The sequence below is a fragment of the Dermochelys coriacea genome, chromosome 2 (genome assembly GCF_009764565.3).
Source record: "Dermochelys coriacea isolate rDerCor1 chromosome 2, rDerCor1.pri.v4, whole genome shotgun sequence".
NCBI lineage: Eukaryota > Metazoa > Chordata > Testudines > Dermochelyidae > Dermochelys > Dermochelys coriacea.
This window is the reverse complement of record NC_050069.1, coordinates 5,765,866-5,793,734: the sequence shown is the minus strand read 5'-3', so window position 1 is coordinate 5,793,734 and position 27,869 is coordinate 5,765,866. Positions and strand designations below refer to the sequence as shown.

Here is a 27,869-nt window from a genome sequence, read left to right as displayed (position 1 = left end):
CCCGTTTGAATCCCATCTTAATCTAGTTACCATCTCCCACTCCGGAGGACGTATTTCCAGTGGGAGTGACTGGTCATCAGGGCTTCCCTATAGAGCAGGTTTCTCTGAACCCTCAGCTTGCAGAGCTGCAACCTTTTTCTGCTCCTTAAACATTTCTTCTTCCATCCTTTGCATTTCTTTGATCAATTCATCAGTACGTCTCCCATCCCATGTCTCCATGTCTACTCCCCTCAATTTCAAATACCTCCAAGCGATATTCCGAATCATATCTACTCACTTCTAGGGCTCATTTTGATAATTCCACACCCTACCTCCTTGGGGTGGGGTGTTTTGTCCTCTACCACGGTCTCTTCCTCTCTCACAGTATCCTGATCTATAAGCACTCTCATTTGAATATGTTATTGCTTCAACAAAAGGTACTCTAGATTTCAATCCTTCTACCTGGTTTCCCCCTTTCATCATTTGTTGGATACTATCCTGTGCTTCAGTGCATCCATAACAGTGAACCCCTCATCCTGGGCTGCTTGGTTCTCCAGATTAGTAGACATCGCTCATAAATTTCTGTCCAGTCCTTCAAACACATCATTCCAAAATTCCCTCTGATTCAAATTAACTGCCATCAAAGAATCAACTGTGACACGTCTGGCGATCTCCGCTCTGGGATTAGTCACCGGTTTTATTTCTCCAGTTATTCTTCTTAACAGGTAATTCCTGGGTGAATCTCCAGGCTTCATGTAATCTGCACTGGATAACACCTTCATGGGTCTTTGACCTCTCTCTTTTCCCTACAACATAATAAATCGTGGTATCAGATGGTGTGCTTCTGGCTGCCGGTCCAAAGCATTTTTCAGTCAATCTACTGCCTGTCTAATCTCTCGAGTGGTAGCTGCCCTGATTAACCTCTAAGATTCATTCATATTTAAATTCTGTGTTCCTCCTAATTCTGCCCACTGTACCAGCCATGTAGCTAAACTTTTCATATTCACTGGGCCTAATGACTTTACCATCAACTCTAAGTCTGAAGAACTCGCAGGAATTATTTGTGTCTGCTCTGACTGTATCTCCCCTGCTGCATTCTTAATGGTTGATCTCTATTCTATCATGGCTACAGACTTTTCTGGCTTAGGCTCTCCTGGACAGTTTCTTATTTCTTCCCTCAATTTAGTATAGGGCCCCTCTCGAGGTTGGATTAAAAATATTTAAAAAAATAAATGAATGAAATCTGAAGTTCTCACATGATCTCATGATTCCAGAACCTGGGGTGTTAAGAAAAAATACAACCCATATAGGGGCACACACACACTATTAATAGACAAGCAGTCATTTACTAGAGCAGTTAGAATGGAAAGGTTGCAACTAGCCTCCCTTTCCTGTATTTAAGAGAGGTGATAAGCAATATGACTAGTAGCCAAAGTCCTCTACACAGGGCAAGAGAGTAGTCAGATAACTGATCTTCATGTCTAGTCCCTAGGGCCTTCCCTCTGAATTATGCTTTATTTGTTGATGCTACCTCCTCAGTCCTTCCTCTTCAGCTAGGCACATAAAGTCTTTGGTGTGAGCCAATGGCTAGTGCTGGTCTGGAACTTCGGAGACCATCATTTGATTGTCTTCTCCACCACAGATTTCCTGGGTGACTCTTGGCAAGTTACTTAAAGCCAGTTTTTTAAATTGCACCATTGGAAGGTCCACATCAAGCTACCACCGCTGACTGTGATTGTAACAACCATCATTCACATATATTCAACCTTTTATTAAAGACAGAAAAAAATGGTGGTGAGGGACTGTTAAAGCATTTGAGATATAAAGTGTTACATGTAAAGGCTTTCATTGTGTTGGAGATAAGGTGTAAATATTTAAGAGTGTAGAGAATTAACCATTGGGACAACGTACCAAGGGTCATATTGGATTCTCCATCCCTGGCCATTTTTAAATCAAGATTGGATGTTTTTCTAAAGGATAATCCTTAGGAATTTTTTCAAGGAACTTCTCTGTTTTTTGTTAGATTAGATGATCACAATGGTCCCTTTCTGGCCTTGGACTCTATGAAACTCAGCGTTGCCAACTCTCATGAGTCTCATGATAATAATTGTTTTCCTCAAAGTCCGAGCTCCTGGACTCAGGTGGATATGTAATGATTTCAGCCTACATTCTTAAAGAAAAGGCAAGTTTCTAGCCCTAGTGGCTGTGGAGAAAGTTTCAAAACGTGACCCCATTGCACCCTAAAGGCTCCAAAAGTGGAAGACAAATAAAAAGAACCTCAAATCTGGTATGTTTACATAATCTCATGATTTTAAAGCCAGTCTCATGTTTTTTGATGAGCCTGACTTATGATTTTTGAGCATTTGGGGTTTGCAGTACTGGGAACAACCAATACCCCTTATTCCCTTTTCCTTGAGCTATATGGAGCCTTTTATACAGAGAGAGGCTTCTTCTTGGCAGTCGTTTGGGGCAGTGATAGCTGTTCTTCTTGGGGAAAAGAGTAACAGTTAGTGTAGTTGTTTTGGAGCTACTGGTGCTATCAGAATCTGATATTTGGTTGGGAGGGCAGGGTTGCATTGCTTTCCGCTTGTCTTAATGGTCACAGGCTCGCAGTAATATTGCAAAAGTTGGCATAGATTTGGCCAGCTCAGCCAGCAGGCAAAAAGCATGGAATAGAAAACAGAAGAGAGAAGGAGAGACAGGAAACTAACCCTGGAGGACAGCAGGAGCTTGAGTCTCATGTCCCTGGTATTGTTCGGGAATTAGCTGAAGCTGGTGGAGATACTGAAGGCTCTCTGGCTCAGTCTGATCAGGAGGCCATTCAGGATCAGGATGACGAAGGTCCAACAGTGTCTTGGTGGGTCCTGGAGCAACAGGAGATGGTGGGGTGGCACACTTGAAGGTGACGTTCACTCTTTCCAGTCCACCCATCCCACTTCTTCCATGTAATGAACTCAAAACAATTCAATTTGTACAGGCTTTCCTAAACAATTTTACATAACCGGGTGAGCTGGACTTGCGTTACCTTGAACAACTTAGAGAAAAGGCCTTTGCTCAACCAGTATCATCATCTGTATGGGGAAACTGAGGCACAGAGAGGTGAAATGACTTGCCCAGGGTCACACAGGGAGTCTGGGGCAGAGCCAGGAGTTGAACCCAGATCTTCTGAATCCCCAAGCCAGTGATTTAACCACAAAATTATCTATACTCCTCCCATCTGAGCCTTCGCCCTGGAAGATCCTCTGCCTTCTTCCATTGTTTCTGAGCCGTCAGGAAAGCCAAGGGTGAGTTAGAATTTCTATGCAGATATCTTCATTAAGCTGCAGTAAAGGTTGAAAGTGCATATCAGTTTCGTAAGGGTTAAAAACTATTGCTACAATTCTGTAGTTATAAAAAAAAAAACCCAAATATTAGAAACTCAGGAAATTCATTTATACTACATTTAACAGAAACCAAGTCAAGCCATTCAGCCAGTTTGAAGCTGGTCAGTCTTGTTTCTGTAAAGTTTTTCCCTCTCTAGTACTGATATAAAACCCCATGTCCTTTTTGTCCAGATTCATCATGGATGCACTGAAGAGGCAGTTTGCAGAGTGTGCTGTTCTGTCCCAGCTGCAGTGGCACAGGAGCTAGCAAACAGAGCTGTAAACAGGGGAGTTTGAGTGGGAGTTTGCAAGGGGAGTTTGTATTGTGGTGCTTGTTTGGGGTTTGTTTTTGCTGTGGGTGGTGGTGCTTTGGTGTGGTTTGTGTTTCCCAGATTAACAGGATTTAGGAGGGAAGGCTGTGACATATACAGAGGCAGCAGTGGGAGTGACTCATGTAATGGAAGACACATTGAGGATGACTGGATGTGGAAGCTGTGGTATGTACATGATCCTGGAGGGGGGAACCGGTAAGAGTTTTTTCTGCATGAAATGCCGTCTGATAGAGCTGATGGAGGAGAAGATCCGAGGTTTGGAGAGGCAGGTGGAAAGTCTGGTTGAGTTTAGGAAAGGGTTTGAGCAGATGATGGAGCAAAGACATGAGATATCTGAAGGGAAAAGCTCAGACTTATAGATGGAAGCAGGGCTGGGAAATTTTGAGGGGAGACTGGGTGAGGAAAGTGGTCAGTGGAAGCATGTGACTAAAAGAACCAGGCAGAGGAAAAGACGGACTAGTGAAGGAGAAATAGAGCTTAGGAACAGGTTTGCAGAGTTGGAAAATGAAGAAGGGGATCAGCAGGCAGTTGCTGAAGGTGGAAGGGCAAGAAAGAAGAGAAAAGAGGCTAGTCCTATAGGAAAAGGGGAAGAGTCAATGGAGACTACACCAAATATGAGCCCCAGGAGGATACACGATGGGTTGAAGAGGATTATAAGAGAAATAGGAATGGAAAGAACTTGCAGCCAGAGGGAACAGGGGAGAGATTGGAGAATAGCACCGTCACTAGGAAAACACAGGTCTATGTGATCGGGGACTCTTTATTGAGAAGAATAGACAGGCCTGTAACTAGAGCTGATCCAGAGAATAGAAAGGTGTGCTGTTTTCCAGGTGCTAAGATACGGGATGTAGACCTGAGGTTGAAAAGGATCCTAAAGGGAGCGGAAAAGAATCCCCTAATTATCCTTCATGTGGGAACAAATGTTATGGCTAGATTCTCGCTGGAAAGTATTAAGGGAGACTATGCTAGGCTGGGGAAGACGCTTAAGGAAATCAAGGCTCAGGTGATCTTCAGTGGGATTCTGCCTGTTCCTAGAGAAGGGCAACAAAGGTGTGACAAGGTTATGACTGTTAACAGATGGCTTAGGCAGTGGTGCTATAAGGAGGGCTTTGGGATGTATGCCACTGGGAGGCATTCACAGACAGAGGACGGTTCTCTCGAGATGGACTTCATCTGAGTAGGGAAGGAAATAGACTTCTAGGATGGAGGCTGGCACAACTGATTAAGAGAGCTTTAAACTAGGAATCTGGGGGAGATGGTTGGGAGATGTCCAGGTAATCTCCACGCCAGATTTTAGCATTGAGAGGGAAGAAGATGAAGTAAGAAAGGATACAGCCGTGGGTAGGAGAATGGACATAAGGAGGAAGGGCAGTGTGGATACCAGTCTAATAGATCATACTGGCTGTAGAATGACTGTGCCTAATCAGGTACAGAATGTGAACAAGGCCAAACAGCAAAAATTAAGTTTGTACACCAATGCAAGGAGCCTAGGTAATAAAATGGAGGAACTAGAGCTACTGGTGCAGGAAGTGAAACCAGATATTATAGGGATAACAGAAACATGGAATAGTAGTCATGACTGAACTACAGGTATTTAAGGGTATGTGCTGTTTAGGAAAGACAGAAACAAAGGTAAAGGGGGTGGAGTAGCATTGTATATCAATGATGAGGTAGAATGTAAAGAAATAAGAAGCGATGCAATGGATAAGACAGAGTCCGTGTGGGCAAAAATTACATTGGGAAAGAAAACTAGTAGAGCCTCCACTACGATAGTGCTTGGGGTGTGCTATAGACTGCCTGGATCTAATTTGGATATGGATAGAGCCCTTTTTAATGTTTTTAATAAAGTAAATACTAATGGAAACTGCATGATCATGGGAGACTTTAACTTCCCAGATATAGACTGGAGGACCAGTGCTAGTAATAATAATAGGGCTCAGATTTTCTTAGATGCGATAGCTGATGGATTCCTTCATCAAGTAGTTGCTGAACTGACTAGAGGGGATGCCATTTTAGATTTGGTATTGATGAGTAGTGAGGACCTCATAGAAGAAATGGTTGTGGGGGATAATCTTGATTCAAGTGATCATGAGCTAATTCAGTTCAAACTGAACTGAAGGATTAACAAAAATAAATCTGCAACTAGGATTTTTGATTTCAAAAGGGCTGACTTTCAAAAATTAAGGAAATTAGTTAGGGAAGTGGATTGGACTGAAGAGCTTATGGATCTAAAGGTAGAGGAGGCTTGGGATTACTTTAAATCAAAGCTGCAGAAGCCATCGGAAGCCTGTATCCCAAGAAAGGGGAAAAAATTCATAGGCAGGAGTTGTAGACCAAGCTGGATGAGCAAGCATTTCAGAGCGGTGATTAAGAAGAAGCAGAAAGCATACAGGGAGTGGAAAATGGGAGAGATCAGCAAGGAAAGCTACCTTATTGAGGTCAGAACATGTAGGGATAAAGTGAGACAGGCTAAAAGTCAAGTAGAATTGGAGCTTACAAAAGGAATTAAAACCAATAGTAAAAGGTTCTATAGCCATATAAATAAGGTGAAAACTAAGAAAGAAGAAGTGGGGCTGCTAAACACTGAGGATGGAGTAGAGGTTAAAGATAATCTAGGCCTGGCCCAATATCTAAACAAATACTTTGCCTCAGTCTTTAATAAGGCTAAAGAGGATCTTAGGGATAAAGGTAGCATGACAAATGGGAATGAGGATATGGAGGTAGATATTACCATATCTGAGGTAGAAGAGGAACTCAAACAGTTTAATGGGACTAAATCGGAGGGCCCAGATAATCTTCATCCAAGAATATTAAAGGAATTGGCACCTGAAATTGCAAGCCCATTAGCAAGAATTTTTAATGAATCTGTAAACTCTGGAGTTATACCATATGATTGGAGAATTGCTAATATAGTTCCTATTTTTAAGAAAGGAAAAAAAAGTGATCCGGGTAACTACAGGCCTGTTAGTTTGACATCTGTAGTATGCAAGGTCCTGGAAAAAATTTTGAAGGAGAAAATAGTTAAGGACATTGAAGTCAATGGTAAATGGGACAAAATACAACATGGTTTTACAAAAGGTAGACTGTGCCAAACCAACCTGATCTCGTTCTTTGAGAAAGTAACGGATTTTTTAGACAAAGGAAACACAGTGGATCTAATTTATCTAGATTTCAGTAAGGCGTTTGATACCATGCCACATGGGGAATTATTAGTTAAATTGGAAAAGATGGGGATCAATATGAACATCGAAAAATGGATAAGGAATTGGTTAAAGGGGAGACTACAACGGGTCCTACTGAAAGGCGAACTGTCAGGCTGGAGGGAGGTTACCAGTGGAGTTCCTCAGGGATCAGTTTTGGAACCAATTTTATTTAATCTTTTTAGTACTGACCTCGGCACAAAAAGTGGGAGTGTGTTAATAAAGTTTGCAGATGATACAAAGCTGGGAGGTATTGCCAGTTCAGAGAAGGATCGGGATATTATACAGGAGGGTCTGGATGACCTTGTAAACTGGAATAATAGTAATAGGATGAAATTTAATAGTGAGAAGTGTAAGGTTATGCATTTAGGGATTAATAACAAGAATTTTAGTTATAAGCTGGGGACGCATCAATTAGAAGTAACGGAAGAGGAGAAGGACCTTGGAGTATTGGTTGATCATAGGATGACTCTGAGCTGCCAATGTGATATGGCTGTGAAAAAAGCTAATGCGGTTTTGGGATGCATCAGGAGAGGCATTTCCAGTAGGGATAAGGAGGTTTTTAGTACCATTATACAAGCCACTGGTGAGACCTCACCTAGAATACTGTGTGCAGTTCTGGTCTCCCATATTTAAGAAGGATGAATTCAAACTGGAGCAGATACAGAGAAGGGCTACTAGGATGATCCGAGGAATGGAAAACTTGTCCTATGAAAGGAGACTCCAGGAGCTTGCTTAAAGAAGGTTGAGAGGAGATATGATTGCCCTCTATAAATATATCAGAGGGACAAATACCGGAGAGGGAGAGGAATTATTTAAACTCAGCACCAATGTGGACACAAGAACAACTGAGTATAAACTGGCCACCAGCATGTTTAGACTTGAAATTAGACGAAGGTTTCTAACCATCAGAGGAATGAAGTTTTGGAATAGCCTTCCAAGGGAAGCAGTGAGGGCAAAAGATCTATCTGGCTTTAAGATTCTACTCGATTAGTTTATGGAGGAGATGGTATGATGGGATAATGTGATTTTGGTAATTAATTGATCTTTAAATATTCAGGGTAAATAGGCCTAATCCCCTGAGATGGGATATTAGATGGGTGGGATCTGAGTTACCCAGGAAAGAATTTTCTGTAGTATCTGGCTGGTGAATCTTGTCCATATGCTCAGGGTTTAGCTGATCGCCATATTTGAGGTCGGGAAGGAATTTTCCTCCAGGGCAGATTGGAAGAGGCCCTGGAGGTTTTTCGCTTTCCTCTGTATCATGGGGCACGGGTCACTTGCTGGAGGATTCTCTGCTCCTTGAAGTCTTTAAACCATGATTTGAGGACTTCAATAGCTCAGACATAGGTGAGGTTTTTCATAGGAGTGGGTGGGTGAGATTCTGTGGCCTGCGTTGTGCAGGAGGTCGGACTAGATGATCAAAATGGTCCCTTCTGACTTTAGTATCTATGAATCTATGTCCCCACCAGCATGACCTCAGAGACACCACATTTGCGAGGTCACACCTGTGTCACTCTGCAAAATGGCATCTTTCATGTGACATGACCTTGCATGCACCGTGCATGCAAAGTTACATCAATGAAGGCGGGGTGGCGCACCCTGCAAAAAGGCATCCTCCATTCAGCATGACCTTGCATGCCCTGTGCATGTGAGGTCACAGAAGCAGGGACTGGGTCACACCGGTGGGGATGGACCCATGCAGCCAAGGGGATGTCCTGTATTCTGGGGGTCCTCAGTGGCCACCCTGCACAAACTGCCTGACACTGGCCTCCACTTATCCCTTCTTTGTTCCTTTCCTAACCAGGGCCTGATCCTGAAGACCCTGACTTATTCAAGGAAGGATCAGGTCCACTGCATTGTTAGATGCAAGGGGAATTGGCTCAAGGGGTGTCATGGGGTTAGCTGCTCTTTATGGGGAACCAGGGCCCAGTCTGCCCCGACTGCCTGATGAAGGCCCCATGAGGGGGGTGACTGGCTGCCTGAGGTGGTTAATTAATAAAGGTTACCCAGGCTTAGTTAGAGGGCAGCTCCAAAGGGAGACGGGAGGGCAGCTCACAGGAGAAACCTGAGCCAGAGGGCTGAGGAGGGCTCTCTGGGGAACCCATCGGGACAGCAAGCCTCTCAAAGGCGCTAATGGAGACAGGCACCTCCTAGATAGAGGGCGGCAGTCTGCAGGCACCCAAAAGGACCTGGTCTCAGCCAGTGGTCACCCAGACATCGGCTGGAAGCCCAGCCTCGCATGGATCACCTGCTTTACCTGGAGAAGGGTCACAATGGACGGATTTCTCCGACCCACTGGCTCCAGAGAAGGACGTTCCTCCAGCAGAGGCAAGAGGCACAACCCGAGGACGGAGACTGGCACCAAGGGAAGAGGAGAACATAGGAATCAGGTTGGGGATATGGACTAAGATAACCCAGTCTCCCGCCAGGATGTTGGGGTGAAAGTTTTGTTGATGTTCTCCCTGGGCTTTTCTGTTAATAAATAACACCCTCCATTAGGAGGTGCTGTTTAGCATTTAACGGCTGTTTGGACTTGCCACTACCCTGGGTGAGGGGAAAACAAAGTAAGGGCTCACCTGCAACACCACACCTGGCTGCACGGGGGTGCTCTGGAATGACGACAAGGGGTTAAAGTAGCTTGCTCATGAAGGCTGTTTTTAAATATAGACACAGGCTTTTCCGTCATCACTCACTGACGATGGAAGGCAGGAATCAGAGACGCTAATATCTAACCTACAGACTGACCCCGCAGCGGTTTTGCTCCCATAGTGTTTGCTCCTGTCCCATATGGCACGTCTATGATTGACCAGACACTCACGCTTCATCCTGTCCAGCCTCAGTCATACGGACTGAATCCGAAAGGGCTTTTAGGGAATGAAACAATACAAGGCAGCATCTGGTCTTTGGGACAAGTTACAGCCACCACAGCTGGGAAGAACACATGTTCGTTCATGAGGGCCCATACCATAGGGGGGATGGCGGCAGGCATGGGAAGTAAAGGTCTGTGTTAGGATGAAAAGTGACAAGAGAGAGGGCGCTGATGAGAACCACAGAGCCGCTGTCCCAAGGAGCAGTTGTGCCGCACCCATGAGTAGATCTTTCGGCTAAGGGCACCTCACACCCCCCGTTTTTCCAGCAAGCAAAGAGACACACAATACATCTGGGCTCAGGCAAGAACGGGAACGTGTTTATTCAGGTGTGATGCTCACGGTGCGAACACTGCATTCATTTTACATAAGAAAAGTCAGCCAAGGAGCAGAATAAAGAAAACAATGTGAAAAACCAGAATCCAACCAGGGGTGAATGTGTCTGAGGTTTCTTTTTGGATCATGCCTTCCCAGCAGTCAGTCTGGCACTGATCCCGAGCGTGACGTGGATGGGAAATGTCTCTGCGGTAGCAAGAGGCAGGGGTGTTTAAGTATTCCGCTTTGGAGGTGGTTTGGGATAAACATTTCCTGGTTAGCCCTGACTTTTTTTTTTTAATCAGCCCCATCAACTGGGACTACGGGTATAAAAGCAGAAACCCTGCCAACATTATCTAGTATTTCCTGATCGGTCAGGAGTGCAAGCGGGCATCTCCCCAGTGGGGCAGCACTGTTCATTTGAGCTTCCCAGGCCTCCTACACCCAAACCCATGGGAGCAGCAATCCAGATCTGCTGAGAGGCACAGAGGGGCACCTAGTGACAGCAGCAGGATTTCCTTGTGAATGGCAAGAGGGCAGGTATTGTCTAATGGGATCTGAGAGAGAGTTTGGAAGAAAGGGCACCATTGGTAACCCCAGTATAGCTTTGCACAGAGGGGGGTTTGGTGTCTCATTGGAGAAGCCTGAGCAGGTTCATCAGGGCGTCAAGTTCTTTTTTCCTGATCCGATCACAGTCCAGCCCTGATATAGACGAAGCTGGCCAAGATCGCCATGGCCAGCACCGAGTAGCTGACTTTCACACTGCTGGCCCCACTGGTGTTGCACAAGAATGAACTGCAGCAGGAAACAGAGGCGGCTGCTATCCCTATGTTTATCCCACCGCTGGGGCAAACTGAAGAACACCCCTTGGAGATGCTCTGCCTGGAATGTCCGCCTGAACCGGAAAAAGAAAGAGACTCAAGATTAAAATGTTTCCCAGAGTTCGGACAGGAGCTCCTTAGCTCTGCAAACGAGATAATTGTACCGATGTAACTACGCAATCCTGAGATGAGGAGGCCATTTCTCAGCAGTTAATGGCCTCACAGCCTTATCTCTGCCAGTGAATGCCCAGCCATTAGAGGTCACTACTGCTATTATATACCATAAAAGCAGCACTAGTCTCTTCCTAGCAGTTACAGACCCGTATGTAACAATCTGGGAACATCCCCTTCAGATTCCTGGCCAGGACATGGGGACAGCCAAAGAACCCTGAGAATCCATTCCAGATTGTCACACTGCCCATTACATGCTGGGACAGGGCTTTGGGAGTTCAGTGGGGGCTGTGGGGCTGCCCATGCAGCACAGAATTGACTGAGTCCTTTCTCTTGCTCTTGAGCCCCAGAGCTTTAAAGAGCTGGTAGTAGTTAGGTCACAGCAGAGCTCATTAAGAAGCAGACACCAATATTCCCCAAAAGGTTTCAACCCGGCCTCCTTTTGTGCATGCACAACCAGCCAGGCACTGGGATTGGAATGAGCTAATTCTCTCATGTGCAGATGCCAGTAGTGGAACCTTGCACCAGCACATCAGATGTTTGGTGCTTAAAGCATTGCATGGCTGGGGAGCAGCTTCAGGACTGGGCTATAAAGAGCCTCATTTCATGACTTCAGACAATGCTGGAGGGGTAGATATGGAGCCCCCATATTGATGTACAGGAAGCCTGACATTGCCTGCACTGCCCTCCTCTCAGTCATTCACTCCTCTGCAAACCTCAGTAGTGAGTATGGGGGCCCCTGCCCAGTTAGCGCATCCCAGCAAAGTTCTCCTGCCATTCAGTTTCAAGGAGTGATTCCCAATTACACATCAGCAATGTCCCATCTTTCCAGCGAAAGGAGGAAGGAAAACCCAGTGATCTGTAACGGGAGCAGGATATCAACTGGGAAAGAGCTATGGAAAGACAATAGGCAGAACATGCCCAAACTTACCAATTCCTGCACCAACATATGTGGTCACACAGTAGTTTGCATCACTGGGACATGCAGCTGATGTCAGACAACCCCAGTTGGAGGATGCATCCGTACAGGTGAAGCACACCAGCGAGTGAGCTGCAAAAGGAAAACACAGCCCGTGTTAGAGGCTTGCAGGAATATGTTATTTGTTCCTGGTCTACAGTCCCCATCCCTGTCGCCTGCTGCTAATGAGCACCAAAGTGGATCATATCCTGATGTTCTCAGCCACTATTTCAGGCCAAATGATAGGTTTCCCTGTGTATCGACTGAGTAAGGACTTCAGGATTGGACCCAAAACACAGAGGAGGAAATTTTCAAAGGCAGAAATGGCAGCTGGGCATCCAACTGCTATTTATGCCTCTGAAAAGTTCCCCCAACACCCTCTGTGACACCAATTTGTAAATAACTTCTCAGCATCTTCCTTTCCAAAGGCATAATGTTACAGACAGGGTAATAGGGTTATAAGAAAAAATAAGCATGGACTTCTCAAGAAATCATCATGCCAAACCCACTTAATTTCCTTCTTTGACAACTAGCCTAGTGGATCGGGGGATAGCGGTAGGCATGATATAGCTTGATTTTGACCCAGTCCTATATGACATTCTCATAGGCAAAGTAGAGAAAGGTGTTCTAAATTAAATTCCGATAAGGCGGGTGCACAGCTGACTGAAAGACTGTTATCAGTGGTTCCGTGTCAAACTGGGAAGGTGAATCCTGTGGGGTCCCGCAGAGGCCAGTACAGGGTTCAGTAGTGTCCAATATTTTCATTAATGATTTGGGCAATGGAGTGAAGAGTATGCTTATTACATTTGATGCCAAGCTGAGAGGGGTTGCAAGCACTTTGGAGGGCAGTATAAGAATTCAAAATGCCCTTGTATAGCGAGGCAGTGCGGTGCCCCACCAGCCCACAGAGAGAAGAACCTCCCTGGACACCAAAGTGGGCAGAGCCAGTGGATCCTGCACCCGACCCCCAGAGGTCAAGGCGCAGGACAGGAAGTATAAAAGCCCAACCCCAGAGCTCACTTGGGCCGTAGCCGCCAGAGAGGCTATACGCCTGTGGCCTGGCTCTGGCTTGGGAGACCCCGGCAATCCACGGACGATCCGAGGACTGGCCAGACCGGCCAATGCCTAATGCCGATAGGTGCATGGAGGAGCTGCCAAGCCTACTCATCGCCAGCTATCCAGAGGAACCCATGGTGCTGGAACCCTCTGAGGACACCACCCTGACCCAGGTACCTAAGAGGGGGAGTCCGGAAGTAGCCCGGGGGCAGCCGACCCTAGTCTGGCTGCAGCACTGCCGCAACCCATGTCAGTGTGTTGCAGCCAGGATCCCCACTGACACAGCAGCAGGTCTTCGGCCACTTCTAGGTCCCTGGTCTGGGATGCAGTGGAGTGGGTGGGCCTGCATCCCCCCTGCTACCCACCTCGAGGGTGGCCGTCTTCCCCTCTCCCTGTCACTCAAAGCCAGGAGCCTGGGGTTTGCTGTTGAACTATTTGCTCAGTCCCTGCCAGAGGGCCTGAGATTCTGACTGTCTGTTTGCAGGCCCTGCCCTGATCCAGGGTCCAGGCTTATATTGAACTATTTGCTCAGTCCCTGTCTGAGGACCTGAACCTGTGACTATTTATTTGCTGCCCGTCCTGACCCAGGGCCTGGGCTTATAATGTACTGCTTGTGGGGCCCTGCCTGAAGGTCTGAGCCATAGATTGAGTATTCCCCCCACCCAGCAGAGAGGGTGTAGTGAGGCGGGATGGTGTCCCACCACCCCGCAGAGGGCCGAGTCCCCTTATATCTTGACAAGTTAGAAAATTGATCTGAAATCCACAAAGTGAAATTCAAGGAAGTTAAGTGCAAAGTACTACGGTTTGGAAGGAAAAATCAAATGCACACCTACAAAATAGGGAACAATAGGTAGTAGCACTGCTGAAAAGGAGCTGAGGGTTATAGTGGTTCACACATTGAATATGGGTCAACAAAGTGATACAGTTTCAAAAAAGGCTAATATTAGTAACAGAAGTCTTGTAGGTAAGACAGAGGAGGTAATTGTCCTGTTCTATTTGGCACTGGTTAGCCTTCAGCTGGAGTACTGTGTCCAGTTGTGGGCACCAAAAGAGGTGGACAAATTGGAGAGAGTCCAGAGGAGAGCAACAAAAATGATAAAAGGTTTAGAAAACCTGAACTGTGAGGCTTCCAAGCGAAGTTGTGGAATCCCAGTCATTGGAGGTTTTTAAGAACAAGTTGGACAAACATCTGTCAGGGATGGTCTAGGTTTACTTGGTCCTGCCTCAGCGTAGGGGGCTGGACTTAATGACCGCTTGGGGTCTCATCCAGCCCGACATTTCTGTGATTCTATGACACTAGCTAAGAGAGTGAGCATGCCTCCCTCTACGGGTTGGTCCAAGCAGTTTCAACAACCTTCTTCTTAGAGAGAGCCTCTCCACCCCCAAAGGATACCTAAAAGAAACTGGAACAAAGGACAGTAACCATAGGGGTGTGAGTGATTGCTGGACCCAGATTAAAAGGAGGCTAGTCTGTAAAAGAGGCTTATTGGAACATCTCTGAGGTTTTGTTTTTTTTTATTTTCCTGCCTTCTCTGTCAATTACAAACGTTAAACAATCCTGTCAAAATGAGTGTCCTGCTCGGAAGATGTTGCTAATCAAGTCTGTATTTTCCACCGAATGCATCCGATGAAGTGAGCTGTAGCTCACGAAAGCTTATGCTCAAATAAATTTGTTAGTCGCTAAGGTGCCACAAGTCCTCCTTTTCTTTTTGCGAATACAGACTAACACGGCTGCTACTCTGAAACCTTCTTATGGCTAAAAGTGTTCTCCTTTAGTTTGAGTGATACAGGCCTACAGTTTGGAGCTCAAGAACCTAGGTTCAGTCCTCTCTGATTACCATGTCTCTATTACATAGTCAGTGTTGTTAGGATACAGATATTCAGGTCTGTCTGTAAAGGCCTAGACTCTTAAGAATGTAGGTGTATTCTTATCACTTGGCTCGTTCTAGACGTATAAAAGAGAGAATCAAAATCACTGTCTGCCGGTGTAAAGGCCTTTTCTCACTGTGACCATCTGAGACCCTGTTCTTAGGCTAAGGCCTTTGGCTAAGCAACAGAGGCAGCCATAAGCTGGGAAGCGACCGGTCACCTCCTCACATTCCAACCTCGTCACATTGAAAGAAGGTGCTATGGGGCTGTTAGGATACAATCCTGTCCTGATTACACCCATCGCCTCCAGAGAAAGGGAAGAGCCTAGAGGTTGTACAAGGAAACTTAGTTTGAGAGCATCCTGCCTGGCAAGAACTCACTTATCAATAGCTGGGATGTGAAATTTCTGTGTTGTTCTATCATTGTAGTCCTCATTTCCCTATTGTTTGTCTGTATAATCTCTGGTTCTGTGATTGTTTCTGTCTGCTGTATAATTAATTTTGCTGGGTGTAAATTAATTAATGTGGTGGGATATAATTGGTTAAATAATCATGTTATAATCTGTTAAGATTAGTTAGTTAAATTTCAGGAAAATGATTGGTGAAGATGTAGCTAAGCAGAACTCAAGTTTTACTATATAGTCTGCAGTCAGTCAGGAAGTGGGTGTGTGGGGGGCGGGAATGGGAACAGGAAATGGGGGTGGGGAAATTGGAATCATGTTTTGCTAAGGGCAGGAATGGGAACAGGGATAAATACAGGTGTAAGGCTCTGTGGTGTCAGAGCTGGGAAGGGGGACACTAAGGAAGGAAACTGGAATCATGCTTGCTGGAAGTTCACCCCAATAAACATTGAATTATTTGCACCTTTGGACTTTGGATATTGTTGCTCTCTGTTCATGCGAGAAGGACCAGGGAAGTGAGTGGGTGAAGGAATAAGCCCCTAATAAGTGTTACATACAGAAGATGTGCCATCCCAGATCAGACCATATGTTCAAGTTGTTCAGCATCTTACCTTCTGCAGTAATCATTGCCTGATGCATCATAGGAAGGCACAAAAATCCACAGTGCACCTGGGCTAATATGGATGGGGGAAACAACTGCTTCCTGGCTAGAGCAGGTCCAAAATTTTTTAAGGACTAATTTGCAAAGAGACAGGTACCAATCGATGGTGGGTGGTCATCGTGATATGAGCTCACATTGGCTCTGACAAATGAAATCTGAATGACATGATGTGTTATTTATAGATGGGTATCACATGGAAGACCAAAGAATTCATTCTGACTTACCAAACAGGCTTGGTTATTATTATTACAGTGTCAGAAACATGCTAGATGCTTTATAGAAACAAATGGAGAGGCAAGGTGCATTTCCTAGAGCAGTGGTGGGCAACCTGCGGCCCATCAGGGTAATCTGCCACCAGACAGTTTGTTTACATTTGCATGGCTGCCTGCAGATCCGAGTGGCCGCGATTCACCGTTCCCAGTCAATGGGAGATGCGGGAAGCGGCATGGGCTGCAGGGATGTGCTGGCCACCGCTTCTGGCAACTCCCATTGGCTGGGAGTGGCAAACTGCAGCCACTGGGACCTTCAGGCAGCCGTGAAAATGTAAACAAACTGTCTGGTGGCCTGCCACCGGATTACCCTGACGGGATGCAGGTTGCCCAATACTGTCCTAGAGAGTTTATAGTGCAAATTGGACAGGAAGTGATGCGTAAAGGTGAGAAAGAGAAGGAGGGGATGGGTTAACGAAGAACAAGATCTGAAGCATTAAGTTCATCCCAGGGCTTGATTTTGCCACCTTTATATAACAATCCCTCCACCTCCAAGGGTCACCAGCAGAGTTTGAACCCAGGCCTTTCAGCAGCACAACACAGACCTTGACCACTGGCAGAGAACAAATAACTCCAACTAGAAGCTGTAGTGGGCTATTATTCTCTGCGGCCCAGACACTAGAAGAGGATGCAACACGGATTTTACAAGCACATGCTCCATCTACACTGGGGAGTGCCTTACTCACACGACTCCAGTGGGGCCAGGTGGGGAGTAAAGTGCTCTTTGCAACTGCTCATTGTTTTTTAAAGTTGACAGCTAGCTAAGCAAAGGTGGGGAGCAGAGAACCTCTTCTCCAGCTCTGTCAGCACACCCACCTAGCAGTGGGCAGGGCACACTCCAATCTTGGCTTTGGCTACAACACCCACTAACACCCCACAGTTCCAGTGAGAGCGGGAGCATGATTAGGCCACTGGCCCCACCGCATACATGCGATAGGTGGTGAACACTGGGCTCTCCCCCACCAGTCACCTTGATCTAGCCTGCCCTCTGTGACACTGCACCCCATATCCTTCATAGAAATATTATGATATGATTATGGCATAATTATAATGTCTTTTATGCCAGATAGGTCATGTGAGAGATCATTGGATCCTTGGATCCATTTACTGAATATGATTATCCTATTTGCATGCGTTTATCATTTTTGTATCTTAAGTTAGGAATAGTGAGTATGTAGCTGTATTACAAATGTGTTTACACCTGGGGAACGCCCACTAGACCAGATGCTTTCATTCTGAAAAGCTGGGTGCGGAAGGGCCATTAGAGACAACAATAGGCCTTAGAAAAGGCTCATCTCCCACCTGGAGGCCTTCCTGAGGACGCTGCGGACAGCCTCAGACTCGTGGCCGCTATGACACTACAGGGACATGTGACTAGGTCACCTGGTGCTAGACTCCATTTTGGGATATCAGTGTTTTTCCACAGACTGGCGTGGGAACTAAGCTTTCAAACAAAGAGTTCACGCCATATGCAAAAGCTCTTTAAGGCGTGGAGTGACATCATCGTGGTTCTTCACTGACTCCTCACCCAAAGAGACTCCTGGATCTCCTGAGGAACAAAGACTGAACTGGGGGAAGTGCTGGACCCAGGCTAAAGGGATTTTTAGCCTGTGAATGGAACACCTGGGGGATTCTAAGCTGTAAGCAAGTGCAGCTTTCCCCTTAAGAATCTTCAGCCTGCTTGTATCATCACTTAGAGTGAGGATCTGCTGTTCATATTCTGTTCATATTTAGTATATTAAGATTAGATTGCATTTTTGTTTATTTGCTAGGTAATCTGCTTTGATCTGTTTGCTATACCTTATAATCACTTAAAATCTATCCCTTGTAGTTAATAAACTTGGTTTTGCTTTGTCTAAAACCAGTTTGAGGGAGTCATAACTTGGGGCAAAAAGTTGTTGTATACTCCTCTCTGCATTGAAGGAGGTGGTGAATTTCATGAGCTTATGCTGTACAGTTCCCTGTGCAGCGCAAGGCGGTATAATTTTGGGTTTACACTCCAGAGGGGGTGCATGCTTGAGCATGTGGCCAGTACCTTAGCTGGAGCCTTCCCATGCAGAGTTGATTGCAGCATCTGCATGTAACTGCCTCTGGGTGTGTCCCCACCTATATGTGTGCTGGAGAAAGTTCAGGCCAGAGCCTGGAAGAGGGCTTGGCAGGCTGGTCACAGCAGTACAGTGTAAAGGGAGCCCAGCTTGGCGGGTCAGTGGTACCCCAGTTCCGAGTGGCACCCCAGGGGGAACCTGTCACACCCTCCATCAGCATGACGTCTCCCAGACCCTCTGTGAAGCCAGCACCTTCTCTTCTGCTTCTTCTACATCTGATGAAAAGACGGGCGAGATATTGAAATGCTCCTCAGTAAAGTGAGCAAAGGCAAGAGACCTGGGCTCTGATCAGCAGCTGAACACAGGTGCGGGTGCTTCTTGACGGTTCCGTCATTTTAATATAGACATTGGGATTATTGGCTTATTGGTCCAGCTGCACTCGAACGGCTACATGCACTTTGCATAATTCACTGTTTATTATTACTGAGCACCCAGAGTGTAAGATCTTTGTGCTGTGTTTATACAGCACCTGGCGTAATGCAGTCCTGGTTCATTACTAAGGCTCCTAGGAGTCCAGGGTCAAAGCAGAAAAATCAACAGATGCTTTATCAAGAGACACTAATTGAACTACATGAGTGGGAGGTCTGGAGAATGCAGCTAGAATAAGCCAAGACCCGTTTTCAAACAGCTCTACCCCCATCATTTCATAGCAAGAATATGTAGTTACACGCATGGCATCATCGGGTCAAAATGTCACGGCCTGATCCTGAAGGAAGGGTCTGCTTTCCTAGCAAGTCTGCAGAGCAGTTTAAACTGCAGCTACCTGGCAGGATTTCAGAGCCACAGGTCGGATTCAAATCCCATGGAAGCCAGAGGAAAGCCTCCCATTGACACAGCCTCAGACGGCACGGTCCTCTATGGAGCCCATGAATCAGTGAATTGATTTGATGGTTCAATTCTGAGTCAGTACAAATGGCATCACAAAGATTCCACATTGATTGTCCCTCAGGGCATGGCTACACTTACAGATGTAGAGTGCTTTGAGTTAAACCAGCCTTCGTAGAGCGCAGTAGGGAAAGTGCTGCAGTCTGCCCATACTGAAAGCTTCAAGTGCACTGGCATGGCCACATTTGCGGCACTTGCAGCGGCATTGGGAGCGGTGCATTATGGGCAGGTATCTCAGCATGCAAGTGACTGCAACGTGCTTTTCAAATGGGGGTGGGGGGTGGGGTGGAGTGTGACAGGGAGTGTGTTGTGTGTATGTGGGGGGAGAGAGATTGGGTTTTTGGGGGGCTGAGAGCATGTCAGCGTGCTGTCTTATAAATTCAGAAAGCAGCAGTCCCCCCCTCCCACTGCCTCTCTCTCTCACACACAGCATTCCACACTAATGGTTGCTTTGTCTCAGAGCAGATAAGCAGCCGGCTGTCAGAAATGGAGCTTTCAAAGGGCATATCCGCATTTCTGCAGCATTCAAAAACAATGACAAGAGTGGCCACTTGACTTAAGGGGATTATGAGACATTTCCGGAGGCTGATCAGGGGCAATAATGCAACACCTCGTCCACACTGATACCTGGGCATTGTAGCCAAGGCTCAGCAAACATTATTCCTCTCACCGAGGTGGAGTACCAGGAACGCTCTAGCCGTGGAGTCAGAGCGCTCTACGGGCCTTGCCAGTGTGGACGGGTAGTGAGCTAGTGCACCCAGGGCTGCTTTAATGCGCTTTAACTCGCAAGTGTAGCCAAGCCCTTAGTGACTCTAAGGCAGATGATCTTAGTTCAGTTTGCATTTTTAATCATCAGTGCCACAAGTTTTACCTTGATCATTCCATCACTAATCTAGCTCTTCACAGGTGTTCTTATATCGCCCCCCCCAGTACCATAGCATCTGAGAACCTCAGAATCTTCAATGTATTTACCCTCACAATACCCCTGTTTTTACATATGGGGAAACTGAGACACAGCGAGGCTAAGTTACTTGCCCAAGGACATGCAGGAAGTTTGTAGCAGAACAGGAATTTAAACCTAGGTCTCCCAAGTCCTACTCTAGGGCCCGATCAGCCGGACCATCCTTCCTCTCACTAATAACCATTTTATGATCTCACTTAAACAATTCTGCCTAGATGTGTGAGCCAGAAGAGAATCCAGCTCCACTCCCTCTCCCAGAGCTATGCTGGCAAACACGGTTAAAGAAGAGTGAAAATGAATTCTTTATGATAATTCCAAATACTCTTGTTGAGTAGTTAGGTGCAATTTACAACACTGTTGTATTTCTGCCCATAGCAATTATTAATCTCAATATTTCTGATATATTTATAGGTGCATTTTTAAAATGTCCTTTGATTTGAAAGTGTGCAATTGTTATTTGGCTAATCTGCATTCCTAGCAGAGTAACCCTAACCGAGCCCCCATCCAATCATGTGTTCAACCCCCTTATTACACTGTGTCTTACTTTAGACTGTAAACTCACCAGGACAGGGACTGCTTTTTAGTGTGTCTGTAAGCCGGCAAAATGGGCCCCGAATCATAACTGTGGCTTCTGCCTCCTCCTGTAATACGTACAATAAACAATGTCTATACTAGATTCCTAGATTCATAAGATCATTTTAAACATCTAGGCTGACCTCCTATAAAACACAGGCCAGAGAACTGCTCCCAAAATAATTCCTAGAGCAGAGCTTTTAGAAAAGCACCCAATTTTGATTTAAAATTTGCCAGTGATAGGGAATCCACCATGACCGTTGGTAAATTGTTCCAATGGTTAATGACCCTCACTGTTACAAATGTCTGCCTGATTAACAGTCTGAATGTGTCCAGCTTCAACTTCCACACAATGGATCTTGTTATCGGTTTCTCTTGAAGATTGAAGAGCCCATTATTAAGCTTACCAAGCGATCCAGATTGCTCTCTATCAGTGGCCTGTGCTCTTCATTAGTTACCACTCCCCTCGTTTTTCTGTCACTTGTAAATTTATCAGTGATGATGTTGTTTTCTTCCAGGTCATTGATAAAAATGTTAAATAGCGTAGGGCCAAGAACTGATCCCTGCAGGACCCCGCTGGAGACACACCCACTCATTGACGATTCCCCATTGATAATTACATTGTGACACCTATCAGTGAGCCAGCTTTTAGGCCAGGTCTACACTACCACTTATGTCGGCAAAATTTACGCTGCTCACGAGTGTGAACCCCCCTCCCATCCCCGGAGAGACATCAGTTACACTGACCTAACTTCTAGTGTGGACACCGCTATGTCACTCACCCACCAACACAGCGACAACCACTCAGTGGGGATGGTTTAATTCTCTCAGCAGGAGAGCTCTATCCAGTCAGCATACAGCAGCCACACGAGAGATCTTACAGAGGCACAGCTGCATCGGTACAGCTGTGCCACTGTAAGCACACTAGGGTAGACATAGCCATAGTCAATGTGTGCCATGCTAATGTTATATCAGTCTAGTTTTTTCATCAAAATATCACACGGCACCAAGTCAAATGCCAGTACTAGTTAGTACATTACAGACAAAAAACAGAAACAACGGGTTCATGAAAAATGTCTAAAAATAGAAAACGTAATGAAGAGGGAAGAATTATTTAAGGAGTCAGTGACTGAAACTACAGAACAAAGAACCTAAGCAATGCAAGAGCAAAAACCAATTGCCACCAATCAGATAATGGAACAATTTGCCAGGGGAAGAAGCTTTTGGTGCTCAGCTACTAGAGATGCTGACCAACTCATGAGGTACAACACAACCCTTAGGAAATGCCTTAGATAAGACCTGTGGAATCTGACCTTGCAAAGAGCAGAGCTCGGCCAAGGCTTTCAAACCCCGACCCAAAGCCCAGTGCAGTCAGTGGAAAGACTCCCGCTGACATCACTAGGCTTTGGATCAAGCCGTTAGTGTCCACGCCAGCTCTGTCTGTGTTCTCCACGCAGCCACTGCTCTCCTTCAACAGTACTCAGCACTTAAACACCACGTGATGTCTTCAAGGCAGGTTAGTGTGTAGCCAGCTAAAGCAAAGGGAGTTTCTTGGGAGATTTCAGAGTAACAGCCCTGTTAGTCTGTATTCGCAAAAAGAAAAGGAGTACTTGTGGCACCTTAGAGAATAACAAATTTATTTGAGCATAAGCTTTTGTGAGCTACAGCTCACTTCATCGGATGCATTTGGTGGAAAAAACAGGGGAGATTGATATACACACACAGAGAACATGAAACAATGGGTTTATCATACACACTGTAAGGAGAGTGTTCACTTAAGATAAGACATCACCAGCAGCGGGGGGGAAGGGGGGGGAAGGAGGAAAACCTTTCATGGTGACAAGCAAGATAGGCTATTTCCAGCAGTTAACAAGAATATCTGAGGAACAGTGGGGAGTGGGGTCGGGGGGGGAGAAATAACATGGGGAAATAGTTTTACTTTGTGTAATGACTCATCCATTCCCAGTCTCTATTCAAGCCTAAGTTAATTGTATCCAGTTTGCAAATTAATTCCAATTCAGCAGTCTCTCGTTGGAGTCTGTTTTTGAAGCTTTTTTGTTGAAGGATAGCCACTCTTAGGTCTGTAATCGAGTGACCAGAGAGATTGAAGTGTTCTCCAACTGGTTTTTGAATGTTATAATTCTTGACGTCTGATTTGTGTCTATTCATTCTTTTACGTAGAGACTGTCCAGTTTGGACACATCAGCCACACTATCAGAGGCTCGTTCACCTGCGCATCTACCAATGTGATATATGCCATCATGTGCCAGCAATGCCCCTCTGCCATGTACATTGGCCAAACTGGATACAATTAACTTAGGCTTGAATAGAGACTGGGAATGGATGAGTCATTACACAAAGTAAAACTATTTCCCCATGTTATTTCTCCCCCCCACCCCACCCCCCCACTGTTCCTCAGATATTCTTGTTAACTGCTGGAAATAGCCTACCTTGCTTGTCACCATGAAAGGTTTTCCTCCCCCCCCCCCCCCCCGCTGGTGATGTCTTATCTTAAGTGATCACTCTCCTTACAGTATGTATGATAAACCCATTGTTTCATGTTCTCTGTGTGTGTATATAAATCTCCCCTCTGTTTTTTCCACCAAATGCATCCGATGAAGTGAGCTGTAGCTCACAAAAGCTTATGCTCTAATAAATTTGTTAGTCTCTAAGGTGCCACAAGTACTCCTTTTCTTTTTTCTTGGGAGAGGCTCCTTGTGTGGCAAAAGGAATATTGAGAACAAAGCTCTGGGGACAAAGCTACCTGTAATAACCCCATTTGACTGGCAAAGGGTGTCTACTGTCCAGGCACAAGGGCCATCAGATTTCTCTCATGCTCTGGGCTTAATTTGATCACATACAGACTGGGACTGGGAAAATAACACACTCCCTGTGTCTACTTCATTGACATCACAATGTGCTTAGAGACTGCGGCTTGGGATCCAGAGTGAGTATCTAGAGGGGGCAGCTAAGATTATTTTAAGAGCAGCAAGAAACCAACTTGTTGTTTTTCACTGTGGACCCCATGGAGCTGGAAGTGTTCTTGATTTCTGAACCAGAAACCCAGGTGGCTGGAGCTGGTCTGTTCCCTTGGGCTCAGGCTGTAGTTTACCCTGGCACCTTATGCAGGTCTTGGGGTGACTTATTTATGTACATTAATGTAAGTAAACAATAAAAGAGGGAATTAATACATTTATATAGATGATCAAAAGACAACAACATCTGGGAGAATATAAATGGGGAATCCTTCGAACAAGTGAACATTCGTTGGTTAATAACTGAGCCTGTTCTTCCTAGGTTTAGTGGCAAAGAATTAAATAAATAAAATCCCGTTCCACAAACATCTTTTCTCCCGGGAGGTCTCCCATCCAAATATCAAACCACCCCAGACCTCCTTATTTTTAAAACCAGATGAGCTCAGGAAGAGTTGGAGGAGTAAAATTATCCTCCATAAAGAATCAACCAGTGGCTCCTCCAACCGGAACCTACTGCTGTGATCCCCCCTCCAGTGTTACTGGATTCCACTACAGCATTGTAAAATCGTAGGGCCTGAATCTGATCTCACTTATGCATTCCTCCAAATTAATTGAATTCAGTGCAGTTACCCCTGATTTACTCCACTGTATCTGACATCATAAGCAGACCCTTATGTTTTTAGCTGATTACAGTAAAAGAACTTGCAAAAATTATGGATGCAAGAAAGTAATGCTGAGAAGCACTGATTGCCCTGAATAAAAGAGCCTAGCTCAGAGAATACCTGTATAAAAGATTTCTTTAAGAGATGACTAGACAGGTCTCTAGGGCTAGTCACCCCCCCCCCCCCCATCCCCCTCTAGGCCTTCAAAGACATGCTGCTGTTTGAAGGAAATCAGATCCACAGAACTGTGCTCCCTCTTGCATGCAGAGCACTGCATCCCCCTGAGCATCATGAAATGGAGATAATTTGTTGTGCCTGTACTGAGCTATTTTTATTACATCCACACAAACTAGTGCTCAAAAGACAGCCAACACACCAGCCATTGCTTCGCACTACCAAGCAGCTGGCTGCAAAGGGAGGTTTGCAGAAGTGCCAGCTCCCACTTAAAGGTAGATTCTTTGCCCACGGTGCTGCAAAAATCCCCCTCTGCCCCTGCCATTTCTAGCCGCTTCCCTGGCTCTTTGTCTGGCACAGAGGAATCATGAGCAGCATCTCACCTTGCTCCACATGCAGAACTGCCACCAGCAGGACGAGAAGAAAAGCCTTCATCTTCGGCCTGGACAGAAAGGCAGCTGCTTCTTGGGGGGCTGGTTATCAATGAGGATCTAGCTGTCTTCCTGTGAAGGAAGTTCGCGGGGAGGAGACAGGAGATCTCGTGGGTTTTTTTCTTAGTTCAAGAGCAGCCAGAAACAACAAGGCTCAGAGTCTTAACAGAATGCAGTGCCCCAAGAAATGTAATTGTTTTTGGTTTCCTTTCCCTGCGGCAGTCTGGAGGGAGGACGAAATGCAGGAGGATTAAAGCATTCCTGTGCCAAAAGCTTTTGCACAAGGTGATGGTTAATACACTGCATAAACCAGACACCAGCGGTGGAAAATCACTACTCTATTGTCTAATCGGGTAATTCTTAACCTTTTCCATACCGGGTTTCAACAGCAAATAGGGTGGGGACCTGCTCCCTGCCTTCTAGGTGCAGAGAGAGGGAGGGGGGGGGGGGGGTCACCAGTGCAGCTGGCCCGCACAGAGAAGCTCCATCCTGTGAAAAAGTTCCAGTTGGCGATAAATCTTTCTGCCCAAATCCGGATGACTAATTAAAAACTCATGGGGGTTTAAATGTTACAGTGTTGGGCTGCTCTGGTGTTTTCCCCACCACAGGGATGTTAAATTTAATTATATTATGGTCACTATTACCAAGCAGTCCAGCTATAGTCACCTCTTGGACCCGATCCTGTGCTCCACTGAGGACTTTGCACCTTATGACATCATTTGCTAAAGTGCAAAATGAGCGTAAAATGCCACCATTGTTCTTCGGTACCGTTTGACACCCTCTTTGCACAGGGAGGAAGGATTGCACACAGTGTAGGGCAATGGTGAATAAGGGCCCTCATGATGGCCTCTCAGGGATTCTTGTAACTACATAAAGATTTGTAATTTTTCACCTCATTTACTATCTCCGGCCGTGCTACCCTGAACATGTCTGCTTTCAGAAGCAAAGTAGGGTCGGGGCTGCTTAGGGCTTGGAAGGGAGACCTTGTTTGCTTGCTGATGTTTGGTGAGAGTTTATAGCTAGGGCCCTACCAAATTCATGGTTCATTCTGGTCAATTTCAAGGGTCATAGGATTTTAAAAGTAATAAATTTCATGATTTCAGCTATTTACATCTGAAATTTCATGGTGTTGTAATTCTCGGGGTCCTGACCGCAAAAGGAGTTGTATTGGGGGGAGGTCAGAAGGTTATTGTAAGGGGGGGTTGCAGTGCTGCTACCCTTACTTCTGCACTGCTGCTGGCGGCAGCGCTGCCTTCAGAGCTGGGCAGCTGTAGAGCGTCGGCTGCTCACTGGGAGCCCAGCTCTGAAGGCTGAGCCACCCCTAGGACCAACGCAGAAGTAAGGATGGCATGGTATGGTATTGCCACCCTTACTTCTGCACCGCTGCTGGCAGGATTCTGCCTTCAGAGCTGGGTGCCTGGCCAACAGTCGCCACACTCCAGCCACCCAGCTCTGAAGGCAGCACAGAAGCAAGGGTGGCAATACCCCAAACCCCCTAAAATAATCTTGTGACCCCCCTGCATCTCCCTTTTGGGTCAGGACCCCCTATTTGAGAAATACTGGTCTCCCTTGTGAAATTTGTATAATTTAGGGTAAAAGCACACAAAAGATCAGATTTCATGCAGGTGAGACCATTTTCACAGTCCGTGACATGTTTTTCTTGTCTGTGAATTTGGTAGGGCCATATTTATAATTAAGCTCACATCTGTGCTGATCATCTGTGCTGAAGCCCATAGCCGTGCTCCAGCCACTGGCTTGCGGGGACAGGATGCTAGAAATGCCAAGGCTAACTTCAGGTTTCATTTACCATGTTTCTAGCCCTTTTCGTTGCACAGAAAGCCTTGAAAATGGCTCTCCATAACTTTGGTAAATCAAAATGGAACAAAAGCATTTGTCCTTTCTAGACGGCAAGCCATGGCAAGTATCAAGCCACAATTGTTTTGACTGCCGTCCTGACCTATAAAGGTAGTATGGGGGGGGGCAGTTTACACGCAGAAAAGTGTTTCCCCCCCACAAATATTTCAACAACTGCTGATGGGATTTTGTCCAAACTTTGCAAAAAATTGACCTTCCAGAAGGTAGCCACTGTGGAAAATTTGAGTCACCAAAATGAAAAATTTGGCAAATTATGGGCATGTTTTAACGGCGTATTGGAACAAAAAGAAAAGGAGGACTTGTGGCACCTTAGAGACTAACAAATTTATTTGAGCGTAAGCTTTCGTGAGCTACAGCTCACTTCATTGGATCATAGCTCATGAAAGCTTATGCTCAAATAAATTTGTTAGTCTCCAAGGTGCCACAAATACTCCTTTTGTTTTTGCAAATACAGACTACAATGGCTGCTACTCTGAAACCGTATTGGAACAGAAACTCTTTGATCTTGTGTAAGTACCAGCAGCAAATGTTAACCATGTAGCCACCAATGAAATGCAGCCACTTCTGGGGTGGAAGGCAGGAACCAACCAGTTCAAAGTACTCCCCAAAGAGGGGAAATTCTGGCTAAAGATATCATTCCTCTCTTATAAAAAGTGTGATAAAATCTCTAATGTTCATACAGAGGAGAGATGACCTCCTTTTTAAGGTCTCATCCAAACTACTCCCACTCATTAAAGTACATGGGACACCATTTATCTGTCTGGGAAAGGTGAAGGTCTGAGTTGTCCGTGCTGGAATTTGGACCTATAATTCCACAGTCTAAATGGTCTGTATGGCCAATTCCACTAATCCAAAAACCATGCGTCAAGGCTCTCAAAATCATGAGTCTGTCTTAAAAATAATGAGCTTATCTCTGCAACAAGGAGCAATTAAAAATATTTTAAAAAATAAATAAAAGAAATCTG

General features: G+C 45.7%; 1 protein-coding gene across 2 annotated transcripts in view; it reads right to left on the bottom strand.

Annotated features, from left to right (window-relative positions):
• The window catches only part of LOC119851220 (lymphocyte antigen 6E-like), a 62,246-nt gene extending 37,015 nt beyond the window's left edge, over positions 1-25,231 (bottom strand). The window contains exons 1-3 of one of the 2 annotated variants that reach the window (XM_038390691.2): positions 24,982-25,231; positions 11,982-12,101; positions 10,043-10,953 (exon numbers count right to left, since the gene is read on the bottom strand). In XM_038390691.2, the coding sequence (XP_038246619.1) occupies positions 10,748-10,953; positions 11,982-12,101; positions 24,982-25,033 (378 nt within the window). In that variant the 5' untranslated portion in view covers positions 25,034-25,231 and the 3' untranslated portion in view covers positions 10,043-10,747. Of the gene's footprint in view, positions 1-10,042; positions 10,954-11,981; positions 12,102-24,981 lie in introns of those variants that run through there. The other variant, XM_043507250.1, reaches the window with a different exon arrangement.
• Positions 25,232-27,869: the final 2,638 nt, after the last annotated feature.